The 25,170-nt window shown below is 49.4% G+C and overlaps 10 protein-coding genes and 1 non-coding gene across 11 annotated transcripts; 3 read left to right on the top strand and 8 right to left on the bottom strand.

The window, feature by feature from the left end:
- Positions 1-6,194: 6,194 nt before the first annotated feature.
- On the top strand, positions 6,195-7,190 carry M431DRAFT_6893 (hypothetical protein; the record flags this gene model as incomplete). Its single annotated transcript, XM_024921776.1, has 1 exon — positions 6,195-7,190. The coding sequence occupies one exon, from the start codon at positions 6,195-6,197 to the stop codon at positions 7,188-7,190; it is 996 nt and encodes a 331-aa protein (XP_024773022.1).
- A 358-nt stretch (positions 7,191-7,548) lies between these two features.
- On the top strand, positions 7,549-8,535 carry M431DRAFT_460677 (hypothetical protein). Its single transcript, XM_024915349.1, has one exon. It carries the CDS (start codon positions 7,907-7,909, stop codon positions 8,468-8,470), a length of 564 nt encoding a protein of 187 aa, XP_024773021.1. The 5' UTR covers positions 7,549-7,906; the 3' UTR covers positions 8,471-8,535.
- A 1,346-nt stretch (positions 8,536-9,881) lies between these two features.
- On the bottom strand, positions 9,882-11,302 carry M431DRAFT_483497 (hypothetical protein; the record flags this gene model as incomplete). Its single annotated transcript, XM_024916124.1, has 3 exons — positions 9,882-10,648; positions 10,713-11,098; positions 11,181-11,302. 3 exons carry the CDS (start codon positions 11,300-11,302, stop codon positions 9,882-9,884), a joined length of 1,275 nt encoding a protein of 424 aa, XP_024773020.1.
- Positions 11,303-12,750: 1,448 nt separating this feature from the next.
- M431DRAFT_t126 lies at positions 12,751-12,832 on the bottom strand. Its single transcript has one exon. It is a non-coding gene; the product is annotated as a tRNA-Gly (tRNA).
- Positions 12,833-12,869: 37 nt separating this feature from the next.
- On the bottom strand, positions 12,870-14,291 carry M431DRAFT_89062 (hypothetical protein; the record flags this gene model as incomplete). The annotated part of the gene is made up of 2 exons (XM_024923980.1): positions 12,870-14,122; positions 14,189-14,291. 2 exons carry the CDS (start codon positions 14,289-14,291, stop codon positions 12,870-12,872), a joined length of 1,356 nt encoding a protein of 451 aa, XP_024773019.1.
- A 209-nt stretch (positions 14,292-14,500) lies between these two features.
- On the bottom strand, positions 14,501-15,379 carry M431DRAFT_509618 (hypothetical protein). The gene is made up of 2 exons (XM_024919329.1): positions 15,081-15,379; positions 14,501-15,010 (listed from the first exon to the last, which is right to left on the bottom strand). Exons 1-2 carry the CDS (start codon positions 15,308-15,310, stop codon positions 14,662-14,664), a joined length of 579 nt encoding a protein of 192 aa, XP_024773018.1. The 5' UTR covers positions 15,311-15,379; the 3' UTR covers positions 14,501-14,661.
- Positions 15,380-16,033: 654 nt separating this feature from the next.
- Positions 16,034-16,962, top strand: M431DRAFT_88714 (hypothetical protein; the record flags this gene model as incomplete). The annotated part of the gene is made up of 2 exons (XM_024923943.1): positions 16,034-16,599; positions 16,686-16,962. The coding sequence occupies 2 exons, from the start codon at positions 16,034-16,036 to the stop codon at positions 16,960-16,962; spliced, it is 843 nt and encodes a 280-aa protein (XP_024773017.1).
- A 313-nt stretch (positions 16,963-17,275) lies between these two features.
- M431DRAFT_17937 (hypothetical protein) lies at positions 17,276-18,779 on the bottom strand (the record flags this gene model as incomplete). The annotated part of the gene is made up of 2 exons (XM_024913110.1): positions 17,276-18,577; positions 18,630-18,779. 2 exons carry the CDS (start codon positions 18,777-18,779, stop codon positions 17,276-17,278), a joined length of 1,452 nt encoding a protein of 483 aa, XP_024773016.1.
- Positions 18,780-19,124: 345 nt separating this feature from the next.
- Positions 19,125-20,784, bottom strand: M431DRAFT_521499 (hypothetical protein). Its single transcript, XM_024920470.1, has 2 exons — positions 20,455-20,784; positions 19,125-20,364 (listed from the first exon to the last, which is right to left on the bottom strand). The coding sequence occupies exons 1-2, from the start codon at positions 20,514-20,516 to the stop codon at positions 19,254-19,256; spliced, it is 1,173 nt and encodes a 390-aa protein (XP_024773015.1). The 5' UTR covers positions 20,517-20,784; the 3' UTR covers positions 19,125-19,253.
- Positions 20,785-22,225: 1,441 nt separating this feature from the next.
- On the bottom strand, positions 22,226-23,455 carry M431DRAFT_521497 (hypothetical protein; the record flags this gene model as incomplete). The annotated part of the gene is made up of 2 exons (XM_024920469.1): positions 22,226-22,988; positions 23,075-23,455. The coding sequence occupies 2 exons, from the start codon at positions 23,453-23,455 to the stop codon at positions 22,371-22,373; spliced, it is 999 nt and encodes a 332-aa protein (XP_024773014.1). The 3' UTR covers positions 22,226-22,370.
- Positions 23,456-23,832: 377 nt separating this feature from the next.
- Positions 23,833-25,143, bottom strand: M431DRAFT_509613 (hypothetical protein). The gene has a single exon (XM_024919328.1). The coding sequence runs from the start codon at positions 24,949-24,951 to the stop codon at positions 24,010-24,012; it is 942 nt and encodes a 313-aa protein (XP_024773013.1). The 5' UTR covers positions 24,952-25,143; the 3' UTR covers positions 23,833-24,009.
- Between the last annotated feature and the right edge of the window lie 27 nt (positions 25,144-25,170).

Here is a 25,170-nt window from a genome sequence, read left to right as displayed (position 1 = left end):
CCAAGCTCACCAACATTGAGATTGGCATCGGCACCATGATCAAGCAGAAAGAGGATCCTCCCTATCCACCATGTTTCAAAGCCATCCTGCCAACGATACGATAGGCTGGAATCCTGCGGAAGAGAAAGCACGTAATGAAGGGCAGTACCTCGCTTGTCATCAACTAGGTTGAGTTCAGCGCCATGCCCCAATAGCAATTGTAACAGGGCATCAACTTGGAATGATGACTTAATGTGTGGGTAAACATATTCGTCAAAGGACAAGTTGTGTACAGCAGCAGAGTGGAATGGATTAGGGTATTGGCCCTTATGTATCAGAGGATCTGCTCCGCGCTGAAGCAGTGTGCGTATCACGTCCATGCCACCCTCGCACCGAAGAACACGCCCATTTGCGCACGCAATCTGCAGACAAGATCCGTATGGCCCGCCGTTGGCATTCACATCAGCACCGCGATCAACCAGTAGTTGAACCAAGTCCAGATGACAAGAATGCAATGCAGCTTGTAGAGCAGTTCCGTAATTGCCGCCTTCAGCATTCACATTCGCACCATGATCGAGCAGCAACCGCCCTATCATGGGACTGCGAGCACAAGCAGCTTGTAGAGAGGTTCCGTATACGCCACCTTCAGCATTTATATCGGCGCCATAGTCAAGCAGCAACTGTACTATCGAGGGGTTGTGAACACAGGCAGCTTGCAGTGCAGTTCCGTATTCGCCGCCTTCAGCATTCACATTAGCACCACGATCAAGCAGCAACTGCACTGTCGTAGGGCTGTGAACACAGGCTGCTTGCAGTGCAGCTCCATATCTGCCGCTTCGGGCGTTGACATCCGCTCCATAGTCAAGCAGGATCTGGGCTAGAGTATTGCTAGTCTTGGGGATGAATCGAGCACAAACAGTTTGCAGTGCCGACCCGAATTCGCCGCCTCCAATGTTCACATCAGAGCCATGTTCGAGCAGCAGTCGAACAGCATGAATAGCATGATCACTGAAGAGACTCTGGCAGGCTGCATTGAGTGCCGTCCCGTAGTAGCCGCCTTGGGAGTTGACTTCGGCCCCGTGATCAAGGAGTAGCTGCATCATTTCGATGCGTTTATGAGATGAAGCCGCCTGGAGTGCGTTACCAAACTGTCCTGCTTGCAAATTAACGTTCACAGAGGCACCATTCTCGAGCAATAGCTGTGCCATGGACGTGGAACCATCGTAAGCGCAGTGGTATAAGAGTGACTGAGGCTCCCGCTTCTCGCTCTCTGTCGCATATTCATTCCCAATTCCAGTGCATACGCGCATATTTACATCAGCGCCATTGTCGATTAGAAGTTGTGCAACCCGATCGTAAAAAGAAGACTTCTCGTCACTCCAGCCAGCGACTGCCGCGTGAAGTGCAGTGTGATGATGCTTCGCTTGAGCGTTCGGATTTGCACCGCGGCTGAGCAGGAGTTCGATCCGCGGAAGCGCATCGTCGGCATTTCCAAAACGGGGCATAGACCAAATATTACCATAGGGCAAATAACTCAATTCTATGAGCTGTTCAAGGGGGTAACCGCCTTCGCCGCCTAGATTGACATCGGCATCTCTCCTGAGGAGCTGGTTGAACTGTATCCAGCGTCTGTATCGTGCTGCTTCGCAAAGTGCTGTCCGGGCCCCCTCGGCAGTACCAAGCATGTTGATGTCTGCTCCACTGTCTAGCAAAAATTGAAAACACTCCAGGTCATCATACTGTATTGCTGTGGAAAGGACACTTCCTTTTTCATTAGAAGGACCGTTTATGTTTGCCCCGCGTCTCACGAGAAGCTTCAAGATATCGAGACACCCGTATTCTACTGCAGTCTGCAAAGCTGAGCCCCATCGTTGAGCGTCGATATCGGCCCCCCTATCCAAGAGGAGGTTCACCATCACTGCGTCGCCCTTCGATACTGCTATTTGCAGAACGTCCCCGTGTTTCTCGAATTCGTATACAATATCACTTGTGGTTGTTCTTGATGTGTTCGGATCGGCGCCCCTATCTAACAAAAGCACAGCCACTTCCTTTCTGCCTCCATAGACTGCATACCAGAGCGCTGTATTCAAGTCTCCTTGTGTCAAATACTTGCTTGCACTGAACGCCTGCGATAATATGCATCCGGTTATACGAACGAAACCCTGGTAAGCGGCTAAACAGTATGGCCGCAGGTGCAGGTCTAACAACCATGCGGATCCAAAACGTCGAAGTATATCAAAACCTCCAAGTATATCAGAATCTCTGATTAATTGTGAAAATTTCTTCATAAAATGTCCAGAGATGACATGTAAGAGGTTTTGGCTTCGGATAGCAAGTGTCTGAACCAGTTTGTCGATAACATCCGCATGCCAGTACTCGGAAGGGACCATTTCGAGGTGGATTAGGCAATTCGAAGACGCGTAAGCCTTCAGGGGGTGAGTTTGTTTACTGCCCTCGTTGGCTAAAGCGCTCATGTAACTGAGATAGGAGAAGCAAGAGCATGCGATGAACAAATGGGCATCGATGTCGCTAATCGAAAAGGTGGAGGCAAGATGCTGCTGAATTCGACTAGATACCAAATATTCTTTAATCGAAAAGTGAGCCAAGCGAACGGTCTCCCGATTCTCGACGATGAGGCCAGAGAAATACATTAACACGTCCCGTGTAGTAAAAAGGCGCTCCGTACTGTCGATAACAACAGCATCATCTGGATGCATGATAAAGATCTCAGCTAACTCATCTACCGTCAATGGTTGCATCGAGAACGCGAGCCATTTGAGAGAGTTCGCCACTGATTTCTTATAACGATCGTCTATGCCCTGAAGCATTCTATCGTATGTTTCATCCAGTCCTTTGGGAAGATCCTCTAATGCTCGACGAATATCTCTAGGAGACCTAAGATTGTGTAGAGCTTCAAACTGGCAGCGAATATACTGAAACCTTCCCTGTTATTAGCGCTGGCGTTGTTATACTCGCTCAATAGAAGACATACATCCCATCTGACTTTTCAATCAGAACTTTTCTAACCTCAGCCTTGATAAGGATTGGCCAAGAGCTATATTTGGCGTTTGTTAGAGTTGAGTCTATATATTCGCCAATATCGCGTTCGATCTCTTTCAAGTGAGAGGTTATATCAAGAGGTTCTCTACCCGGCTTAGAAAATTGGTCACGGAGCGAGACATCGATGTCAGACTCCTTGCGACTAGTACAGAACATATGAAGATTGTTGAGGTTAGAATCGAGGATATAATGCAATATTTCGAGGAGTTCTTCTCGCTGCGTATTAATATTTGGACATTCATCCAGAGCATCGATGATGATATATACGTTAGTAAATCCACGAAGGGTTGATATGAAGCTATTCTGGAGCTCCTCTGTCGACGGCCGCATGCCCTTTTTCTTATATTCACCCAAATCATTGACTGAATCGGGTATGTTCGGTCGGTGACAGCAGACTTGCTTGATAAGGGACGCTAGCATCCCGTCGCTTTCTTGCCTTGTAGTATCGCTAAAGGTAAAATAGAAATAGACAACTGCGGTAGAGGCGTCGTCTTTAAACTCCCTTTGGAGATGATGTATAACAGAGGAGCTTAGCACTGATTTGCCACATCCAGCTAATAATTGTCAGACGGCCAATCTCGGTATTGCGCAATAAAAACAAAGTAAATATCAAGTTAAACGAGGAAAACGAGGAATTTAAACTTACCCTTCCCATAAAGCCATAAAAAAGAAGAAGGGCTTTGTACCCAAGATGCAAATTCTGCATTCTCTTTAACCAGCCATTCACTCGTCCCAGCCTTATGTCTTTTGCAAGCGGCGTTATACATGTCCGATGGATCTATGTCGCATAACCAGTCGAGCAATTCTTGCTGGTTTCGGTCCCGATTGGCGTCCTCCACTGCCTCTCGCAGACTTGAGATATCAGCGCCAATAGTTTTCAAGTTAAGTATAGTCCCTTGATACCGTCTCTCAGATGCAGCAGATTCGTCATCATATCGTTGATCGCGCCAAATCTTATCGATGGCGGCCATTTGGGTTTCTTGCCGACGTATGTCTTCAACTAAACCGTTCCAGTCATTCTTCTGAGAGAAGTCGCTAACAAGACGAGAGGCTTTGCTTTGAGTATAATAGCAATAGCAATGTATCTGGAATCTCAGTATCTGCTGGTATAAGTTCTCTAGCGCGGACTTATATTTTGAATGTGCCTCTAGAATGGTTCATCGACTTTGTTCTGACCTTCGTATCGCCGCTGATAGAGATCTTCTCTCATACGGCCCTGAATAATAAGTGATAAGACGTATTTGAACTCGTTTGCGAGAGACACCGCTTGATTGCCAGGCGTTAAACAAATCTGAAGTCGGTTAGTAACTCTCATAAAGATGCTTATGGCGCATAGAATTTTACGCACTGACAACAGCACGCTTATACCAACGCAGGCAAGCGAAGCATAAGGGTTTGGAACAACAGTGGCTGTAATCGAGTCGTTGGCCATCTTAATGACTCTCAGAACAGATCCAACCGTCTCAGCTGGCCGAATCTCAGAGCCCAGAAACATAAACTTCCAGGCATCTTTCTGGACCTGCTCCATCTTTTGGTGCAATAGCCGGCCCATCCAATTTTGTCTATCTTCTTTGGTATCTGGTACAGGATCCAATGCGGCATCCGAGCTATTTTGGAGTTTGGTCTCATATTCGTCGATTAGTTGTTTATTATCCTTGCGTAGCTTCTCGTATGCTGAGTTCCACAATTCGACTATTGGCGTATTTTGGTATTCGTCATCAGGACTCAATGAGGACGTGTCAGATGTTGAGGGCTGCGCTGGAGCATTGGAGGACCCGATAGGATTAGGATTTGGAAAAGCAGAATCTGATGCAATATATAAGTTATTTGGATCTAGTAAGAGGCATATCAAAACCTCCAATCTTACTGATCAAGGGACTGGGTTCTGGTGTGCCTCCATTGTCGTGGGCTTGCTGATCAGCTCTGTCTTTTTTTCTGCCAAACATGGAGAGCCTTGATTTGGACTTTGCATTCTTATCCTTGGGCCTTTTGCGGTTAAACATCCTATCCATAGCTTTGGGCTTTATCTGCGTCGAGAGATCTAAAAATTGAGCGAAATTGTCGAATTGCACGAAGGAATAAAAGAATAATTAAATACTGGTGCCTAGACACATTCTCTCACAGCCTAATATGTCACTGTGATCCCAAGGGCCATCTGAGTGGCCGAGTTGGGCAGGGTATTGTAAAAGGCAGTGCTAGCTAGGCAGTTAGAATCGGCAGATCTTCTTGGTTTTATTAACGCAGTGGTACACCTTTTCGCTCTATTATAGAACACCTAATTACCGATAATCTTGGTATCTGTTCATTTTAGTTATCGAGCTGTGTTCTCAATTGCCACATTTATCATTCGTAAGAAACACACCGGGTTCTTCCAATTTGGCCGGACTATTTTCCTATTCGCGTCACAACATATTCATATATCTCACACGGCTCAATGATCATATCATCGCTTACCTTGCTCGAAGAGGCATATTATCACTTGTAGCCGAAAATAAGGCATCCTAAAATGATACCAATCTGAGTCTTGTCCTCATTAATTAGACCTCTATCTACAAGGACCTATCTATGCATTGCGAACAGAACAGGCCGACACATAGTTCAGCCACTATTCGATCGGCGTCTTTCCATACGTCTGAACAAGTACCCGTAGCCTTGCCGTAACCAAGGCGTTTGAACTATACTCTAATTTATACTTTTCCAAATTTTCCTTATCTAAGCTATCCCTGCTTCTTTATAATAATTAATGAAGTGTGAGGTTGTGTTTCGCAGCATTTCAAGCCGTTTACCCACATGCACTCATTCGCCGGAGCGGCGGTTGAGTCATGCCGGGGATTCAACGTTCAGCGCCTAGCAAGCCATCAAAACATATGACCATCACGGCCAAGAGAAAAAAAAAGTATTGTGGGCGAGGAGTAGATATTTCTGGACTATATATTATCTTGAATAGACAGCGAAGATGTGCATTTTAGAAGAAGGAAACGCTGCTCCTCGTAGGCTGATGAACGGTGCTAGAATTATCCACCATAAGATACTACTAGCTAGCTTTTCAACCTCAGACTTGAATTCAGCAACATCACCACCAGATACAGCTCTCATCATCACCGCTACATGATAAACGCCCTACATAAAAGCAGACACTCTTCATCAGCCTTTCAATGGCTAACCGGCCAAAACCGCGGTTCGCCGCTCCTCTCCCGCAATCCCCTCGATCCGACGTGCTCGAGTGGAAATTCCCCAAGCCGCACAGCCAGCTCGTCCTCACAGGCCGGTCTCGAGCTGCCTGGCACACATCCTTTGTGATTCCCTCGCTCAATCTTCTACTAGATGCCGGCCTCGTCGTCAACAATCAGCGTCCCAAGCACATCTTCTTGACGCACGGCCACAGCGACCACACGCTATTAGCGCCGGCATTTGTGAAGCGCGATGATCCGCCGGATATTTTCTGTCCCATTGAGATGAGGACTGCATTTGACAATTTTGTCCTCGCCAAGACGATACTCAATCTTGGAGGTGAAATCGGGCCTGAAGACGCAGATATCCGGGGTCTTCCCATAGACGACCGAATAGTTGCGAGGAGCGAGGAATTGGGCCGGACTCCGTCTTCTACGGCTTTTCTCAACACGCACTTTACCCACGGGTTAAAGCCCGGCGATGTTGTGCCTCTGCGCCGCACTCAGGGCATCACGGCTACGGCTTTTCACTGTGACCACCAAGTTCCCTGCCTGGGCTACGTCTTTAGCAAAACCACGCAGCGTCTCAAGCCTGAGTTCGCCTCTTTGCCGGGTTCTGAGCTTCAAGCACTGCGCAAGGCCGGCACCGAGCTCACGGCTCCTCATACCACGCCTATATTTGCCTTCCTAGGCGATACGACAGCCCAGACTCTCGCTGCTGATCCATCATGGCTCAAAGAGGGTATTCCCGTCGTCATCACAGAGTGCAGCTTCCTCTATGAAGAGCACGAAGCACAGGGCATAAAGACCAAGCACACCTCGTGGAGGGATCTAGAAAAAGTCATACGGAAGTGGCCAAAGACGACCTTTGTCCTGACGCATTTCAGTATGCGGTACGATGACGCCGAAATCGCAAAGTTCTTCAACGAGATGCCCGACCCGCCGGAAAACATGGTCGTGTGGGCAGATTTGGAATGCTGAGCGAGAGAGAGAAAATCGTATGGACGTCCTTGTGAGCTGGTAAGCGACGAAACGACACCGCCAATCTTTTGCACTGCCCGTTGGATGAGCTGTCACTCGTGTTACCGTGGATATTGCATCCCAAGTTACATGTTTGGTGTGACCCTCTGATGGGGGGGCTTGACTGTGAGATGATATGTCCCAGGGGGATGCGAGCAAGTGTCATGTACACATACACCAAATCAACCCAACGAAGAAGAGTTTTGTTCACAAAGGCCACGATGAAGCACTGCCCAGTTAGAGCTACAGCGGACCTCTTCCGACTTACACAAATCAATCTATAAAAAGGAACAAGCACGCACCTCTTTTAGTTCCAGGTCATCGGGAATTCTAAAAAAGCATCTTCTGCGTCTTCTTCCATGGGTACACCAAGACCTCACCTCTCACAAAGCCATCTATAAAAGGCAATTCTACGAAGCAAACATTTTTCGCAAAGGGCACGTTCCAAGCTCCATCCATGAACCATGCAAAAAATTTCGATTCACTTCATTATCCTCCGTCTCTATCGAACCAGACTGGTTTTGTCATACCTACAGAGAGGCCGCCTTGTTTTTTTGGTTCGGTTTGAACTCAAATACAGACGAGGAGCCTCCTTTGCATCTCGCTTCTCCTGTTGATGCAGCCTGCAACAAAGTCCTCTTTTCTTTTCTTTTCCAAGTCAAGAAGCTATCTCATGAATGAAAAAATATCCAGCTACCTCTTCTTGCTACTCTACTTCATCTGCGCGTATCAACCTCAACACTGCGACCCCAACCACCAAATCACCAACTATCACCAAACATATACAAATTCACAAATCACAAATCACCACCGCCGCCATGTGCGTCCACTTCCGGTCCTGGAACCGCTGCTCATCCTGCTTCCTCACATTCAACCGCCGCTGCAACCGCGTCCCCTGCTGGAACGGCTCCCTCTCCCGCTGGCGGATCCACCGGCACGGATTGTCCTGCCGCAGCGGCTGCTACGAGCGCGCAGACGACGAGGTCTACACGCACTTGCCCTGCGAATCATGCAACATGGAGGCAGCGGCAAACTGTGCCGAAGGAGGCAAGGCGGATGTGATGGAGGCGCGGAACGCAGGGGTGTTGAGAGGGATGATGGGGAATAGAGCTACGATGAAGAGACGAGCGGATATTAATGGTGTGTTTCTGAGATTATGGTCGTTTAGGGAGGTATTGCGTGTACGTGGGAATAGCAAAAGGGGAAAGAGACATCTTCGCATGAGGATAAGGATGCTGTAAAGTCCAACATAGACCAAGCTTTTACAATAATATCTAGACTTTTTCAACTCTCATTCTCATTCTTTGGCCCCCCTCTTCGTATGGTAATAAAACCTCATCATGATGAATCAAAATCCGTAACACCAAGCCCTAACCAAACCCTGCGCGTCTTCAATAAACAACAGCCACATGCGCCTCCTGTTCCCCCCAAAACACGCCGTCACACAGAAACCGGGCCCTCGCAGAATAACCGTTACCCAAGTATCGACACCGTTTTTCAAGGGCGGTCAGCTTTGCCGGGTAAATTTTCTCTTTCTCCCCCCCTTGATCTGCTTTGGTGTGTGTGTATCATGTTGTGACGGCACTTTATGAAACCAAAGTACGTTTTTAGATGATGGAGATGGAATGATATGATGAGAGGGACTGGTACAACACTGTGATACAAACATTGTAGTTGCTATTTTATTTTATTTTTCTGTGCGTTGTTCTCGTAGGTTACAAATGACGTTTAAGGCATTGCTTGAAGCTGTTTGATCAAGTCATGTGGCCGGCCCAGCTACCCGGCATTCAACATACAAACATTGGCGGAGGGCAGCAGCACATCATGTGAGGCAACGTTGATCTTGGCGGTGAATCGATCTAAGTTTAAAATATGATATAATTTCTAGAGGAACATCATTGCTGAAAACGAATATTGTCGTTCTCTTTGTACTTCGACCTCACAACGCTAGCCTGACAGACATCGTCACATTCCATCCCCCGTCTCCATCCCACGACAGTCAACTTTTCCAGCCAAATCCAGAAAACATACATAGTATCAATACCCAAACTCCAATCTGTATAAACCTCACGGCACGGAACTTCAACAAGCAAACCTCCATGTTACGAAATCTTCCTTACAAATAAAGCAAAATCACCTCGGTATCAAATCCGTCCACGAATCTTGGCTGCAGGCCTCGGCATCTACGCACACAGCTAATAAACGATATGTCATCAATTCGTCGTAAATATTACTTGGCAGCGTGTTGACCAGCTGCCGCTAATTCACTCAGTTATGATGCAACCTTGGCTCCCTCCCGCGGATTCGCTTTCGCTCTCGTGTCTTTCGACGCCTCGTAGAAAGCTTGACAAAATAAAAAACCAAACAAAAGCCCCGTGATTATGTATACAAATCGTGCTTCCTGCACCGAGTTCCCGTTTCCCAAAACAAAAACAATGTCGAGCCTTTTTCTTGTGCCTGCCACGCCTACATGTTCGTATATATATAAAAAGACAGTCAAGAAGCCAAGGAACACGGTTCGCAGATGGCCGAGCGAAAAGAAAAAATGGCCGTATTAAATAGTGCTTGTTATATGCCGGTGTAGATGTTATTTCTTAATCCTGTCGTGGCAATGAATAAAGAGGATCATTTAGGATCAAGGCGGTCTCTTGTTCATGGCTTCTCCTCAGATTGGCTCTCGGATTTCTCCTGAGACTCCTCCTGAGTCTGCTCTGGGGTAGGATCCCGAGTCTCCTCCTTGGGGGGGTACTTGGCCATGAGGTCCTTCTCAGTAATGTAAAAGTCGGACTTTTCGTCCAAGAACTCCTTGTGGAACAGTTCGAGATAGCCTCCAGGGACCTGCTGGCCGACAAAGACTTTGATCCAGCTGTCCTTTCCGGTCCACAAATGGCGGATGAAGCGACCCTCACACTCGGAATCGCTATTAGGGAAACCGTTGGCGTCGGTACAAGCGAGCTGCCTGATGTCTTCGGGGAAATCGTATCGAATAAAGGTGCCGAAACCGCCCTGGTCGGTAGGTCGGCCGGGCGAGTTGGTGCGGAACTCGACGCATTCGGGGTGCTTGCCGTTCTCCTCGGGGCATCCTGCCCAGGCGTCCATGATCTCATAGGTCTTGGCGTTGTTTTGTGCGACAATGAAGCCAGTGTTGAGCATGAGCTTGCCAAACTTGTCCTTGTTGTACTCGCGGTTGGGGTCGACGGCCAGGGCGAGGGAGTTGTTGCGGGGGTCGAGGTCCCAGTAGTTCAGAAGCCACTCGAAGGGGAGGTCGAGGTTCTGGAAGATGGCGTCGGAGTCGAGATACAAGCAAACCTTGTGCTGCTTGAGGATGGTGGAGATGACGGGGGCCTTCTTCCAAGATGCGCGGCGATCCTCGGGCTTCTCAATGGCGACAAAGTAGTACTTGTAGCCGTGGATCTTGGCTGCACGTGGTCACGTTAGTTGGGCTACCAATGATGCTGCGAGAGTGGAATTGGGGTAGCGTACCATAAAGCCAGTGGTTGAGCACGCCGACAGACAGACCGTGAACCTTTTCGGGGTTCTTCTCCCAGCTCATGACATCAGGTCCAAAGATCTGGTGAGGCGCATCAAAGGGGCGGTTGTCGAGGTCGATGATGCAGAGATCTTCGCCGAGGGGCTCCGGGAAATGAATGTCGTGCTTGAGGTCGAACTTGAAGGCGCCATAGGGCTGGTAGAAGCTGGAGTTGGGCTTGATGGAAGGCTTGTGGACCTCGAACCAGACATCGCGGAAGCTGGTGTCAGGCTTGACAGGCTCAACGGGCTTGACGGGCTCGACAGGCTTCACTGGCTCGACGGGCTTGACTGGTTCGGATGGCGGAGGCACCGAGCCGGAATTTGTGTTTGGCTGCGTCCTAGAAGCGCAAGTTGCGTTAGCCATACCGTTACGCTAACTTCGACAAGGACCACGATGCGATCTGTCACCACATCACGTACCTGTTGGGCAATTCAGCCGAGTCCAGCTGGTTGTAGACGAGGCCGGCAAAGACAATGATGAAGATGATGGCGCCGGCCAATAAGGCCGACAGCTTTGAAGATCGAACACCACCGACAAACATTATCGCTGCATACTCCGCCGATGGAATGCGGATAAAGAGGACAAAGCCCTTGTTTGTAGTATGCGCAAGAGGGAAAAAAAAGAGGGCAGAGGGAGGAATGAGAGGGAGTGGATCCTAGCGAACGATGATCCGCGTGCCCACCGAAACACGGGGATTACAGTATAGAAGAAAAGGAGAGAAGAGGTGAAGGCGCAACTCAAACAAGAAAAGACAAGAAGCAGGAAAATGAAGAAGAAAAAGAAGGATAAAGAGCTGGCGACAAACCGGCAAAAAGAAGCCCCAAGATTGGCTTGGCGTAGCGGCGCGTTGTGGCGAAGCACGGACAAGAGAGAGACAAGAGACTGGACAGACAGAGACAGACTGCAGAAAAGAGGCACAATATTGGATTGGCGGAACGGAAAAAGGGGCAGAAAAGAAACTGGAGACCACGGTTATGTTATCAGGTACGTACCCCCAGCGCCATCGCCGGGTATCTGCTAACAGGACACGATGCCGGTCGCTAGCAAGGCAGTGCCAGACTCGGGGGCTTGGCGTTGACGGGGGAAAATCGAATCTCGGTGCAGTACGAGCGCGACTAGCTTTTTAGTTTGGCCTGGGTTTGACCCGGTTCTGGCCAACTGATGGAGGCGGTTTGGAGGGGCTAAGCAGGGGAGAACAAATAAAACGGATGCAATCCAATAGTCTTTTTTGCTGTACTTTTGGAGGATTGGCGCTAGGTTGCTTTATTTGATGAGTAAGATGTTAAGCGTGGGTGTTATTGTTTCAGCTTGGATTTTGCTCTTCCTCTTCGTCTTACTGCACATTTAATAGTGGATGTCGTGGTCTGTGAGTAAAAGACGCTACGGGAATAAAGAAGATGCAAAGAATCAATACGAGCAACTGCCGTGGCATCGTCACAAGCTGGTAATCAATCAGTACCTAATATACTATTAATACGAGTACTATTACAGATGTATTCTGCACGATCGATCGTAGTTCTCGTATTGAATTGCCTCCCGCCCCGCGTCTCCCAAATCGGCTCCCTCTCCTGGCTGCATCGGGCATCGGCGCCGTGCCGCGTAACCGCATCTAATGCAAGAGTCTTGGAAGAGAGATTACAGGAGACGTACAATTATCACACGATTAAGCACACAACTATGGCGAGAGCGAGAAATAAAGTACGGATGATGTTGGAAAACTCTAATACCTGATAAATATAGACAAAACCGCATCTACATCCCGAAATAGGAAAACTTTGGGGCTCGCCACAATTGCATCCAGTAAGTCTCCTCGCTAGCTTCGAGTATATCTCAGCCCGCTGGGGCCTTGATAGAGAACAGAAAAAGGAACAAGTTGCGACACTTGATCAATTGCTGCATTCGGCAACCATGTTCTCATTTACGAAACGTTTTCTTCCTATCAGCTGAATACTGAATAAAATTGCAAAAGGAGAAAAAAAGAAAATCAGATGCGTGAACTGGGAATCGAACCCAGGGCTCCCCGACGTTGCTCGGATGGCAACGGAGAATTTTACCACTAAACCATTCACGCTACTCTCTTTGATGTCAACTCTGACAATTGTTTGTCTCTATAATCCTCGGCCATGTGAAACTGTCACCCTCTGGCACCAATCGCGCCCATGCGCAACTTGGTAATCGCAGAGGCTCGTCTCCATCACGATGCTGATCAAGCCCGCAATGCAAATACCTCCGCTGTCACTTACCGTTGTAGCGCTAAGACTAAACTCGCGCTCCTCGGCCGGCACGTTTTCCATGATTTCGGCGAAGCAGTTCACATATACAGCGCCGCCCAGCAGGCCCTCCCAAAAGATGATGATGAATACTATGTAGACGGAGGGAATGAAGAAGAACATAGCATGCAGCGTTAGAAGAATTAGGTTTCCGACTTGGAGAAGGGATGGGAGGTATAAGTAGTGGACACGGAAAAAGGATGTGGACGATCGCGAGATGAAGACGCCGACTTGGTATAGGAACCCATAGAATGGGTAGAATTCACGAAACTCCTTGAATGGCGACGATTCGAGTGGGAAGAGCAGCGTTGGCGCGACACCTTGGTTGATGGTATACTCGGCAATGTATACCAGCAGCAAGGGAGCCATGTACGGTATAAAGAGCGCCTTGGCTCTCCGCAAGTTGTTGGGTAGAGAATTCGTCTCGCCCCGGGTCATGGCATATGCAGTGTTTGCTGATAGGACAGACGGCTCAGGCACAAGCAGAGCAGAAGTGCTAGCTGCAATCTCCTGCTCCGTCTGGCCTGCATCTTCGTCCTCTACGTCTCTTTCCGGAACAGCATCATATTCCTTCAAAGCGCTGCCTTGACGCAGCGGGTCTAAGGGAAGGACGAAGAAGAAACTGATGAACATGATGGCAGGGAGACAAGCCGAGAACAGCAAGCTCTGCTGGACAGTAAACCCCCACCAATCGGTCAACAGCACATATAATCCTGCTCCGACTAGACCGGCTGCGCCAGTGCCAGATCCCCAACCGGCCAAGCTCACATGCCCGTAGTAATGCGTCAGTCCCAGGAAACTGAGCTCGCCTCCACCGCTGGCCAAGCTGGCCAAGATTACTCCCACCATCTTCACTGGCACCGACTTGGACGGAGGTGTGATAGCAATCATCAGCATGCCGCCCGCAGATAGCGCGATGAAGATGAGGACTCGTATCGGGTATGGTATGCGATGAATAAAATATGGAGCAATGAGCTTGGTGAAGAACGAGGGAACGACGTCGGCTAGGAGGACGACGCCTTTCGGGAGCGATCCGACGAGGTCTTGCGCGGCCGAGAGGATGATTACGTAGAGCACATTGTTGATGAGACCTATCAAGGAAGGTAACGGTTAGCTGTATATCATTATAAAAGCCCAGAGTTTGACAGGATGCGCACCAAGTAACCAAAAGGCGACGATGACCCTCATGTTGGGATGCTTCACCAAGCTCTTCAGCCTGGCGCTGTAGACGGCCCAGGAGGACGACGGAGCGCCGGGCATAGGGAGAAGCCCGGACGCGGACGGGGAGCGGCTTGACATTCTATGTTTGAGTTGATTGAAAGACCGTCACTAAGAGAAGAGCATTGTTGTGTTGAAAGAGCTTTGCACTGAGCAAGCTTGGAGGATGTTGATGGAAGAGCAGCTGAAATGGGTCACGCGAGGTCGAGGTTGGAGGCCATACGGAGCACTGTACGGAGTAGATAACGGTCGCGATAAGGAGTGCTAGAGCGCTATGACGCAGCCACTTCTCTTAGAAGCACATGAAAGGCCTATCACATGTGCCATCCATTTCTTACCTTAAAATCACAAACTATTATACCATCTTATTCCTAACTTACAATTTTTGCCTCTCAGCAGACACATAAACTACCTATTCGTCTTCGTGGATTCTCGACGTGTATCCTTCCGTCTCCCGACTCGCCTGCGTCACACTCTCAGGCGCAATCCAGCCCTCTGCAGAGATGCTATCCGTCACACTCTCAGGCGTATAATAATCGCTTCCCTTGTACTTTGATCCTCCAACCCCCGGCGGATTTCTTCCTACGTTTGCCCTGGATGCAGCTTGGCCCTGAGCGGCAATGTCACCGCTGTTTCCCACGTTCCGTTCGGTATTCGCGCCTACAACATCGGCGTCGTTTTGGCCGCCCTGTTGGCGATATGACTCGGAAATCTTGTCACCAGGTCCTCCTTGACCTTCATACTGATTTCCGGTAGCTTGTCTGTTGAAGTGCCTCAGTAAATGCGCATTCTCTAGTACTGACGTGACTATATGGGTCGATAAGGACTCACCTTCCACGAGCATCAACATCTCCTCCCTCACCAGGAGGAATACGTTTGTTGTAGCCTCTGTTTGTGCTCAAGTCATCTCCATAAGTGACATTGGCTGAATCAAATTTCTTTTCCACATAAGAGTTGACACCAGCGTCATCATCAGCCTGTCGACGAGCATTGCCAGTCTTGGCCTGGTATGTGTTGAGATCAGCCTCAGCGCGGCGCGAAATCTCTTCGTAGTTGGACATTTTGATATGTGTAAAGTCTTTTAGTGAAATTTGTCAAGTTTGAAAAGCTTGGGAGTTGTGAGAATTGAGGACATGATTGAATCGTTGAAGATGGCAGTATTTATACAGTACCTATCCATATGTGCTTAGACGATGGCTTCTCGATGACCTCAGAGCAACGGTATATGATTTCATGACACCGCACGATGGAGAAAAAATGTGGGCCAGAAAGTCTGATCACAGCAGATACAAACTCGAAATCGAGATCCTTTCTCAAAATGAATTTTGTAATAGAAGTGATATGTTGATGAGCATTTGGTGCTTGCAGCATTTATAGTCTGGCTTGGCTTGTAGGTAGGATATGATGAGAATGACATCAGACTGTGATGTCTTCACTTATAGCTCTCCCACCATGCATGAATTTAACTATCGAACTAGGATAATATCCAATTACATTGATGTAAATTTTTATCCATATTATTTAGTGGTAATCCCCAGGAAGTAATTGGTCCTATTCCCAGTTGTCCATATTAGTCCGGCAAATTCTCGGCCCAAAAACCAAGATTTCGCAATCGCAAAGTTGCGATACTCTTTTGCGCCGCTATCAAAAAATTATTAATCTGCACTCCAACCAACTCCCAGCTACCCTCACAACCACATTTCGCTCGTTTCATAACCTCAACCTAAGCCGAATCGCAATCCAATCACCTCCTCCTATTTAGACTCCCATCATCAACGTCAGCCATGGCAGAAGACGCCTGTCCCGTCGACCACAAAACCCGCGACGCCTGGCTCGCCCACGCCCGCGCCGCCGAAGCCTCCAAGCAATCCCAACCCCAATCTTCCACGCAAAGCGAAGCATCCAAATGCCCCGTCGACCATTCCGCCGCCAAGAAGCCTTCCTCATGGACACAGACAATCTCCTCCTACATCTGGTCCTCTCCCTCCCCCACCACAGATCACCTCCCCGCAAACCACCCCGCGATGCCATCATCTTCGCCAACGTTATCAAACCTCGAAACCTCCCGCGTAACATCCACCATCCCCCGCTCCTTTACAAACTCAGATGAATGTCCCGTCGACCACGGAGCTTCAGCGAATCCCTCGAATGCAGAGATTGAGTCCGGCGCAGACGCTTCGGGAAACTGGGTCTATCCCTCGGAGAAGATGTTCTTTGAAGCGATGAAGCGCAAGGGCTACGATGCGCGCGAGGTGGACATGAAGACTGTCGTGCCTATCCACAATGCCGTCAATGAGCGCGCGTGGCAGCATATTAAAGAGTGGGAAGCTCCCTACTTGACCGACTCAAAGTGCGTTTCCGTCTTCCTCTTTCCTCTCCATCCATACTCTAGCTATAATCCTATGAAGCATGATAACTAATAGAAGAGTATCACAGATGCGACGGCCCCAGACTCTCCTCCTTCGCCAACAAAAGCACACGCATGACCCCAACAGCCCGCATCAACACCATCCTCGGCTACACCGCGCCCTTTGACCGGCACGACTGGGTCATCGACCGCTGCGGCACCCGCGTCGACTATGTCATTGATTTCTACGCCGGAAGGCCCGGCGGCACGGCTGGAGCACCGAGCTTCTATCTCGACGTTAGGCCGAAGCTGAATACCTTGGAGGGAGTCAAGATGCGGGTCATGAGGTGGACGGGATTGGCGTGAGGGCGAAGCTTTAGGAGAAAAGAGATGGAGAAAAAATGAATGTATAATATGATTTACGTGTGGCATAGAAAAATGGCGTTTTGTTGGGCTGATAATGATGTGTTGTGTGGGAATATGCATATAAAGATAGACAGAGCTGGAGGGGGGCTCCTTGTACAATACAAATCTCCTGTACGATCCTAAGAGTGGTTTCTCTAGTCATTTATTGCGTCAATTCATAGCATCATTTCGATGATGCTTCTACTGGTGTATATAGTACAGCAGTGCCAGCAAATCCTATCCCTCATTTGTGGGCAGCAGACCATCTACCCGTCTACAAATCCTTGGCTCGCCTCTTCCGTATCTGCAGCCGAACAGGAGCCGTAGTCTCCAAAGCCTGCATCTCAAGATTCCACCCTTTCTGCACCAACTCGTCCCAGAGCTTCGGGCTGTTGAACTGTGGCACAAACTCGCTGTCTCTGTCCTTGCCGGCAATGCTAAACTTTCTGCCATTGCCTTCGACGCCAGCATCGCAGAAAAGCTCATCCAGTTTCTGCGTGTAGACACCACCATCTTCCATGAGCCATGCGATTTCCATTGCGGCAAACCATGCGCGTATGGCATCGATTGGCTGGGCACCCTCCCAAAGGAGCATCTTGATCGGAGTGAGACGGCCAGGAACGCGAGAGCAAATAAACCGGGTATGCTTGAGACCATCAACGATGATGAGTTTGTCATGGGAATCGGAGCAGCTCATGGCGTGGCCGTAGCTCTCGGCAAATTCGAGATGGACTACCTTGTTCCCACGGTTATTGCGGATTATGGGGCTCCAGAAGACGATGCTCTCTCTTTCTGCAACCTGCTCGGAGGATAGAACGACGCCGCTCTTGAGGTATTCGCCAAATAGGATCGTCGCTCGTTGTCGGTTGAGTGTGGCCATGCAGACACTGCGAACGCCAAGATAGTTTGTACCGAGATGGGCAAGGACGAGGAGAATCATCAAGAGCACAACACTTGAATGATCCTCAATCGCCTTCACCACCAACGTTCCCACAAGCAGGCCGATCAAGCCCACGGCTGTCTCCTGGCTAGCCTCTTTTACATTGAGTTCAGCGAGATTATCTTGCCTGGCAAAGTGCACACTCAGGGCTGCCTTGCTGGCACCAGCGGCAACACCGCATAATGCTCGAAGTGCTTGACCAGTACTGAGCGCGATAACTTTGCCCCAAGAGCCTAGATACGGGCTGTAGAGCTCCAGAAAGAAGGCACTGTCGTTGAAAAGATCGGCTAGAAATCGGTATCGCTTGGCATCTGGTTCGATTCGAAGGCCAAAGCGGTGGGCAAACACAATCGTTGCGATGCGAGACGTGGTATCTTTGAGGATTGTGAGAAGAAGGGCAAACGTGGCCGAAGACGATGCATCTCCGACGCCGAGACCTTTGAGCAGGGCACGATTGGCAAGAAGAGAGCTGATGGTTGAAAAGAAGGCCTGGAGGGAATCAAACGTTTGATACGCCAAGTAGTCCTTGGAGACGGAGTGCGGGAATCCAACTGGGAGAAACGAGTCAAACAAGGCCTTGCGCCATTCTCGAACAGAGCGGTAGAAGATGCCGTTGGATCTGTTCTTGAGCTGGACCTGTATCGCTTTTAGAATCTGATATTTAGTAGAGGTAGGGAGAAATGCTCACTGGTAAGATGTGGCCATCGTGGGCATGAAGCCACTGTTGCTGCATATGGCCGGACTTGTCGAGCTCTACAATGTCAACATCGTTGCCCCAGGCTAGAATATCCGTGATTTTCTCCGCTGGCTCATCGTGAGGTTCGTCAGGTACCGCCATTGTGGGCGTGTTGAGCCCTTGGCCACCTTCAAATCAAAGGTGCAGCGGCGAAAGCGATGAATGCAGGTGTCGCGAACATAGGACGAGAGTTGCGCGCAAAGAGACAAAATCAACAATGAGGAAGCGAATGAAGTTACAGGAGAGTTGGTTTCAATCTATGAACGAGTGCAGTGAATTTAGGTCGTGGTTTGCGGTGAATGGTGCAAAAGGGAAGTTGACAACAGAAGGTCGAAGTGATTGTGTCGGGTAGATGAAGTAACAAGTGGCAGAATAAACTTGGCCAGCAGCGATTTTGGCACAACAGCTGGCAGGTCACCTACAGCAGGAAAATAGAAATAAAACGGCATAAAAATGCATGAGATGCTGTTTCTTCAATCCATCTATTGACATATTAAACTTTTGGTATATAATTCTTTTTGCCATGTACATTTACGGCTTGTATCCCAACAAACGCCAGATTCTATTGCCTCCCATCTATCGCTTCACAGGCGTGCCATCCTCAGCAACCAGGAACTCATCCGTCTTGAGAGGGCCCTCTCCAACACCAGTCATGATGACTCTGCTGACGCCCTCCTTGATAGTGCCTGCGATGCCCTCATCCAGCTTGACGCTGGCGTTGACGACGCTTCCATCTTTCCAGCCTTCGGCGGTAGCCAGGAGCGGCGCAAAGGCGCCCAACACCGTCGCCGCATCCTCCTCCTGGTAGTACACGACGCAGTTGGGGCCGGCATCAAAGGTATAAGCAGCAACAGTCTTGCCAGCCTGGGCATTGATGGCCTCGACTGCGCGAATGGCAGCCTTGGACACATCGTTCATGTAAAAGATGGGAGGGTAGGTGTCGGCGCAGGTGGCGTGGAACGAGTTGGAGTCGCGCATGGTGACCTCGGCGAACTGGGGGAAGTTGCGGTTCTTAATGGCATCCTCCATCAGGGCCATGTTGGCGGGGACGACGGTGGATATTCTCTGCTGGAACAGGCCCGAGGTCGCGACGGTCTGCTGCATGCCGGAGGTGGACGAGACGCCCTTCTTGGAGGCGCTGACAACCAGAATCAGCGCGCGCATGCTCGGCCAGTGCGAGGCGGGGGCAACCAGGTCAGCCTTGGAGTCGCTGCCATCCTCCTTTTCACCCATTCTCCAGGCGACATAGCCACCGAACAAGCTGCGGCAGGCAGAGCCAGAGCCCTGGCGAGCAATGAGGGACAGCTCTGAGGGAGAGTCGGGGAGCTCGTAGAGGTTGCCAATGGCCTGGACGAGGGCAGCAAAGCCGGCGGCAGACGAAGCCAGACCAGCAGCCGTGGGGAAGTTGTTCTCGGACACAATCTTCAGGGGGAAAGTCGACAGCTTGGGCAGCGCAGCGTCGGCAGCCTCGAGGGCAGCTCGGCGGGCGCGCAGCTCACGGAAGCAAGCCTGGGTTCGGGCGCCAGAAACATCGGAGGGCTCGCCATTGAGCAGCAGGCTGTCGTCGCCGGTGTAGGTGGAGGAGCAGGAGGCGGTCGTGAGGGTGCGGAGGTCGCTCTGGGACAGCGTCACGGAGAGGGAGCTGTTGGTAGGGAGGTTGAGCTTTGCGTCGCGTTTGCCCCAGTACCTAGAGGGAGAAGGAAAATGGTTAGCAATTGATTCTCTGGCCTGATTTCTCTTGTGTATTCATTCATCGGGGCCCAATGGCTCGACATACTTGACTACGGCAATGTTGACGGGGGCGGTGGTGCTTGCGCGGTAGACTTTTGTGTCTGCCATGGCGATGGTTTGGTGGAATCGACGGCTTAATGGGCGAATTAATTATTTGATTCTCCCTTTTGGCGTCCTAGGTAAAGACAAATATCACTGGCTTGAGCAATGGCTGGCAGTAAAAGAGAGGAGAGGAGAGGAGAGGAGGTTTGATATAGGGATCCAATAGTAGTCTGTAGAGGAAATTGATGGTTGGGCGCAAAGGCAAAATGTCACCCGGACTTTTACACCGCCCAACTGCTGCTACTAAAGCACGACTAAGGCAGATTGTTCTAGTACTAGTACCTGACCTGGCCACTATTATATCGGCGCCAATTTTAAATCCAATGCCTCTAGATCCATCCCATTCATTATCTTTTGTTCCCCTTAAAAACTAGAGCCAAATGTGACGAACAGACGCTCGTTTTCGGCTGGGCGCGGGGCTGAATCAACCCCCACCACACGAACGTTGCATCAAGGATACGAACACGAGAGCCTTGCTTACTGCAGCGCACTGACAGACTATAAGTTGCATTGCATTGCATCCCACGATTCCATTTCGCATGGACATGCTGTCTGTACATCTCTCATCTGCCTGACGCATCCAGATAAGGCTATTTGTCCGCACCGGTAAGATTTGTGATGGGCTGAACCGGCAACGAGCCGTTACCGATGCGTGATACGCTGCTGCATGGCTTGGAAGGAGCTGGTTCGTAAGAATGATGCATCAAGAGCGAGATTCATCAAGAATGACTCTGTTTTTGATTGGGCCAATGTCGATAGAGGTGATGCAGTATTAAGTTCCCTTCTAGGATGGATGTCGACTCCTCATGGCTGCTGGAGTATGACATTGCGCGCATTATATAGAGACTAAGACATGTGATGCAGTGATTGCCGACGTTGTGCTGGATGAAGGAGAGAATAGAAAGAAGATGATTTAAGAGATTTCGAAATAATAGCAGCCTTAAGTTTTAGCAATTTCCCTGGCGACGCTACACCAAACCGTTGCTTGAGGTATGTTATTCCACATGGCGAAACTTCCCGACTTACAAAATGCCCCAGTTCTTCACGTTAAATTTGCTGACCATATCTTGACTGCTATGAACAACCTAACCTCTCTATGTTCGCTTGGTACTAGAGCTATTAATTGTTACGGAGATGAGAGTCCGTTTCAAGAATGGAGCATTCAATATGTGTCGTCAGCCGAAAGTTTCGTCCTGCTCTCTGCCTTTCTCAATCTCGATTGTTACCATGTCAGAGAGCAAGAGTTCTATATTAAGAGAAAACCAACCCAGCTCGTCTGTCCACACATCTTACGCATTGGCACGTCAGGCAGTAGTCGCCTTCATTTTCCTCATGAGTGGCTGATGAGAAGTTGCGGTGCGTGTGACCATTGTGAGGACTGTAGTTGGGGTGTATGAAACCATGTGACGGCATCGTGGAAGCTTGGAAACTGATATATAACCGTATACGAATTGATGGTTAAAAGGACTAAAGTGGAATAATTGTCTTCTTTGACGTATTCGCAGGTGATGGACATCAATAACCGCTTACATAGAAGTAAGTGTAATTCGTCGCTTGAAAACTTGACTATCACAATCTAGCAAAATAAGACACGACTGCCAGCACACAGATCACTCAAAGACTCCGCAACATCTAGTCGCTTGGTTGCAGATTTACCAAAGCATACAATAATTGTCACAGATGAAGAAATAATATTTAAAAGACAATTCTATTGGGACAAAATCAACGCTAGGGTATCTTTAAACCAATGTGGTATCAAATCCCATATAAACACCAAATAACTCCCAAATCAATCGGGTATCGCTGCCAAATGTTGTTCCAAATGTCATAATTCATAACAGTCTATCATCGCCAATGGCCTCAAAAGGCAATCAAATCATCCCCCTCAAACCCCGGCTCAATCTCATAGGGCTCTTCCTCCTCCTCGTCTTCCTCGTCACTCTCCTCTTCGGATTCCTCCTCAGAAGATTCCCACTCAGTCTCCGCCGGAGAAGGGATTTTCTCCAATGGAGGCACCGCCTCTTCCCCAGGAGCCCAACGTCCAGGCCCGTTCCACTGCTCATCTATGCAAGCCTGATCCTCCTCCGTAAAGTCAGCCCGGTGGAGGATGTTCTCGTCTTCTCCGACGGGCACAAAGGTGACTTGCGCCAGGGTACTCTTTGTGATGTCAAGGTTGTGGAGGCCGAGGCTGTCAAATTGCCCCCGTATGAGTTGATTGTTCCACTCGTCGATATGTTCTGCCTCTTCGCGGTCGACAGCGGCAACGACCATGGCTATCTCCATGAGTGGCTTCATCCACTGTAGGAACTCGACGAATCTTTCCTTCTGGTGCTCGGTCCAGTTGCGATCGTAGCCCTTGTCTTGGACCCAGAGCCAGGTATCCAGAGCATCGCAGTCCACGTCCCAGACATAGGCGGCGGCCAGACGCTCAAGATTGGTGGGCTCTTCCTGGGCAATGTTCCACACGTATTCGGCCATCTGCTCGTCCCCGGCTTCGAGTGCTTGCGCGATGAGGATGCGGTGGTGGCGGCGGACAGAGTGGTTGCGGCGTATTGGAACTTGACGCCGTTGTGGATTTCGCCAAGGGCAGGGAGGTTGCTGCCGTAGTATTCTCTTCTCCATTGGGGGTGGTCATGAGCTGTCTCGTCTCTGTATATCTCAAAGTCGAGATCTTCTTCGGTCAATTTTCTGCGTGGCCCCAGACGATACTTTGTTGATGTCGAGAGTGGCTGGCGGGTGGCCCGTTTGCTAGGACGGGGTTGAGACTTGGGAGTATCCTCGTTGACCTCCTCGTTCTCTTTGTTGTCGTCTCCCAGAAACATTTCCGAATCAGACTCCTCTGCCAAATGGTCAAATGGGGCGAGAATGTCCCGGCTGTCCATGATCATGTCAATATTTCCGGTGACTGGGAGATCCATATCCATGTTGTAAAAGACGGAAGACATGATGTCGGTTGGTGTGTGATAGTGGGTGTATAATAGTGGGTCGAAGGGTGAATGAATAGAATAGAGGATATAAGAGCAATTGGGTAAAAAGATAACCCGGTATGAGATTAGAGAGTGTGTTTGCTTTAATACAACAATAGGATAGAATATAGAAGTAGTAAGGGGCGTATGTGTGTATGTGTGTGTGTGTGTATAAGAGAAGGATGTAGCAAGTGATATGAAGTATAAAGTAGAATTGGGTGGTAAGAAGCTGGTAAGAAGCTATGTGTGCTAGACTGACTGACTGGAAGAAGATGTAGATGGGAAAGAAAGAAAAGATGGGAGGGACTGGGGGGAAGGGAAGCATTAAGTAGTTGTTTACAAAAGCATATACAGCAGTGGATTTGTTTCTCAAAGCATGGCTAAAGTCTGTATAGGGGAGATATCGACGCCTTGAAAGCCACATGGACGCACAACGAAGGATATACAGAGAAGAGAAATGTATAGAAACATCAGTATTGAGCACATTCATGAAGTCAAACGTGTTGCCATATCAACAGACCAGATAACTCGTCCTAATCGACGCCATCACCACCACTCTCCTCCAACATGGCCCCAGCCCCAAAGGCAGTTGTAAACCTACGAGCCATGTTGTGGTCCTTGATAGCGAAAACCACCTCCATATCATCATAAACTTCGACTCGCTCGGATCTCTTGGCCTGGGGTCCCAGTAACACCCTCTTCCATGATCGGGCAATCTCGTCGACGGGGTTTCCATATGCGCCACAGCCCCAAGCCCCCAGAACAACGCGTTCGATATGACGAGACCGCAATATACGCATTACGCAACGCATCTTGGCTAAAACCATATCTCTGTCTTTTTGCTCCGAATACTTAAGCTCTCCCTGTTGATTCGTCTCAACCTCTGGAAGGCGTAGCATGGCTGCTGTGATGACATCGATCAAGAACTGATCCGCTGGTTTGAGATCAGAGGGCTCCGTGTCCCACGTCTTGCAGACGAGGACATCGGGAGTGTATATGGCGCCTACTTCGGGGAGGCGGTAGAATTCTTCGTGGAGAGATGGATATAGCGTAGTTCTTGAGCAAAGCCATTCTTCTTGTGATGTGGCCCCGGTTAGGACACCGCCGCCGGGACGGAGGGGAGAGGCCATGTTGAGGACGGCAATTCGGGATGGACTGGATTTAGATAGCCTTGAAGCAGCTTCGAGAGTATCGACGGGCCAGATTCGTATGGAATTGGGAGATAAAGGGGTGGAGAGAGGTTTCTGAGATGTTGGAGCTAAGTCATTGCCGTCTGTTTGTTTGGTAGACTCTGGGCTTGTAGTTGCTGCTGCTGGAGCAATGGCCTCCTTTGGGACTATTCGAGGTGGATCTACAATCAATTGGACGCTTTCGACGCCTTTTCTCGCTCTTGCATTGGACTTTAATATGGATGGCAGCTTTTTGTTGAGAAACAGCTTGGCCGCCTTGGCTCGTTCATCTCTAGACGAGCTCATGGCTTGGTACTCGGCTTAGATAGAAGCTGAATTATTCGATTGAGTTTGTTGTTTATAAGATAAAGCTCTCTGGCTTGATTGAGTTTCGCACGTTGACTCATATCTGAAAGTAAACAATGGCTTGGACGTTGCGATCGGCAGGGCAACTCCAAAGCTTCCAACAGACCAGTCGTTGAAGGTGCCTGAAGCTAACGGTTGAAGTCCAGCTGAGCTTTAGGC

This window comes from Trichoderma harzianum (assembly GCF_003025095.1).
Source record: "Trichoderma harzianum CBS 226.95 unplaced genomic scaffold M431scaffold_8, whole genome shotgun sequence".
In the NCBI taxonomy this organism is placed as follows: Eukaryota; Fungi; Ascomycota; class Sordariomycetes; order Hypocreales; family Hypocreaceae; genus Trichoderma; species Trichoderma harzianum.
This window is presented reverse-complemented; position numbering and strand designations above follow the sequence as displayed.